The 2224-nt window shown below is 33.2% G+C and overlaps 1 protein-coding gene across 1 annotated transcript; it reads left to right on the top strand.

Moving 5' to 3' along the window:
• Positions 1-434: 434 nt before the first annotated feature.
• On the top strand, positions 435-2205 carry LOC150029928 (pyrophosphate--fructose 6-phosphate 1-phosphotransferase subunit beta 1-like; the record flags this gene model as incomplete). Its single annotated transcript, XM_090310251.1, has 6 exons — positions 435-811; positions 956-994; positions 1081-1187; positions 1398-1503; positions 1668-1731; positions 2078-2205. Coding segments are annotated over exons 1-6 (624 nt in total), but the record flags the coding sequence as incomplete, so codon positions are not given.
• Between the last annotated feature and the right edge of the window lie 19 nt (positions 2206-2224).

Here is a 2224-nt window from a genome sequence, read left to right as displayed (position 1 = left end):
GTATTGGTAAGTGGAAATTTTTTCAACCTTCCTACTTAAAATATATTGGGAAAATGGCTAGGGTAGTCTCTCTGTTTGTGTTTTTTTTCTCTAATATTTATAATCTTGTTAAATTACATTTTTAGTCCTTGAACTTTCAGATTTTTGTCAAAATTTTGTGTCCAATAGGTTTATGATATTTTTAACTTTTCTTAAATCATATTGATTTATTAGATATGAATTTAGGATTCTAAAATTTCAATTTTTATGTTTAGATGCATGTATTTAAAACTAAAAATATGTTGAATAGATCAAAGACGTAATAGATTCCTGATCTTTTCGGCCAACCGTCAGCAATGTTGGTGCCAAGTTTTACTGAATGCGTTTGAGGCCAGTTGCTACTTCTTAAGGTTTTAGAGTGTTTGATTTGTGTGTTGTATGTGCGTGCAGATGAGATCACGAAGCTGTTTCCTGATCTTTTCGGCCAACCGTCAGCAATGTTGGTGCCAAGTGATTCCAGTTCGGTGCAGGTGAATAAGAAATTGAAGATCGGAGTTGTCTAGTTTGGTGGCCAAGCACTGGGAGGGCATAATGTGAATTTTGGTCTATTTGGTAGGGTCTCATTGTGTCCACATTTATAAATCAAGAATAAATGTTTGCTTTTCTGTTCAAGTTGTGGCTATCTAACAGCTTCTACGATCTTTGTGAAGATTACCTACAGGTTCATGCAAAAGGAAGCACGTTGTATGGTTTCAAGGGTGGTCCTGCAGGGATCATGAAATGTAAATATGTAGAACTGAATGCACAATTTATCTACCCATATCGCAATCAGGTTAATTTTCTTGAAGTGATTTCTAGCTTTCACTTGTTAGAATTGTTAGTGTAAATATGTGTAGTCTTGATGCTAAGTGATTGCCATTTGAATGCAATTCTTGATTTAAATGCATTTTTCTTTTATCATGGTGGTTTTGATAAGATATGCAATGGGAGGGTTAAGATTGAAACTCCAGATCAGGTGAAACTCTTTCTTCTCAGAATTTTCATTTTGAGACGTCTTAGTTGTAGTCAAGGCATTAATTGACAGTTCGGTTCTATTTTTAGTTTAAGCAAGCTGAAGAAACTACTCATAAGCTTGATCTAGATGGCCTTGTTGTAATTGGTGGAGATGATTCCAACACAAATGCCTGTCTCCTCGCTGAAAACTTTACGTATTTTTTAAAATTATGAAATTTGTCTATTGCCTCCCTCCTTTTTGCTCTCTTTCTCACTCTCATTGTCATATATGGATAAGCTTTTGTATGTTATTTTTATTGCAAAAATATAAGGTCGAGTAATTGATTACTCTAGTATACCATTTTTTTTTTGTGTGCAAGACTCTGTTATTTATATTCCCCTTCTTTCTGTTGTTTTCAAATTAGGAGTAAGAATTTGAAAACCCGAGCGATTGGTTGCCCAAAAACTATGGATGGTGATATCAAATGCGAAGAGGTCCCCACAAGTTTTGGATTTGATTCTGCTTGCAAGGTACTCATTTCTCTTCATAACTACTTTAGAATTCATATTTCGTTTGGACTCAACTATGGTGACTGTTGCAAAGTTGAAGTAGTTTCTTCAAGAATTCAAGGAAAAAATAGAATGTCGCATTCATGAGATGAGACTCTTAATATGCTCTGCTGATGTTTATGCAGATATATTCAGAAATGATTGGTAATGTGATGGTTGATGGTCGATCTACAGGAAAATATTACCATTGTAAGTATTTTGCTTAATGAAATTAAAACTAAAAATAGTTCTGAGATGCTGAATGTTCATAATAACTGAATTATTGACATTACAAGTATTTCAAGTTCAGATATGTCTACTTTTTAAAATATATATTTATAAATAAATAAATAATATCAATAATAAAGATCATCTTGTTGCTTCATCCGTAAAAAACAGAGCACTTCTCTCTGCTCAATTTTATTAACCTTCTCTATTTGATCTACCTAATGTGAGATTGTACTTTTTCATTGTTGTAATGTTGATACCTTTTTGTTTCTCACTCAAGTTTCAAGTTTATTATCATATGGCATTAACAGTGTACATATATCCACAGTTGGATGGCTTATGGGTCGTGCTGCTTCTTACATTACACTGGAGTGTGCTTTGCAAACTCATCCAAATATTACTATTATTGGAGAAAAGGTAGCTGCTTTATTTAAACTACTTAAGATAGAAACATTTGTCAAGGAGGACATTTATC

This window comes from Benincasa hispida, unplaced genomic scaffold (assembly GCF_027475165.1).
Source record: "Benincasa hispida cultivar pf3 unplaced genomic scaffold, pf3_genome.v1.1 HicScf801, whole genome shotgun sequence".
NCBI classification, from domain to species: domain Eukaryota; kingdom Viridiplantae; phylum Streptophyta; class Magnoliopsida; order Cucurbitales; family Cucurbitaceae; genus Benincasa; species Benincasa hispida.
Note: the sequence above shows the minus strand (reverse complement) of the source record. Positions and strands in the feature narration are given on the sequence as shown.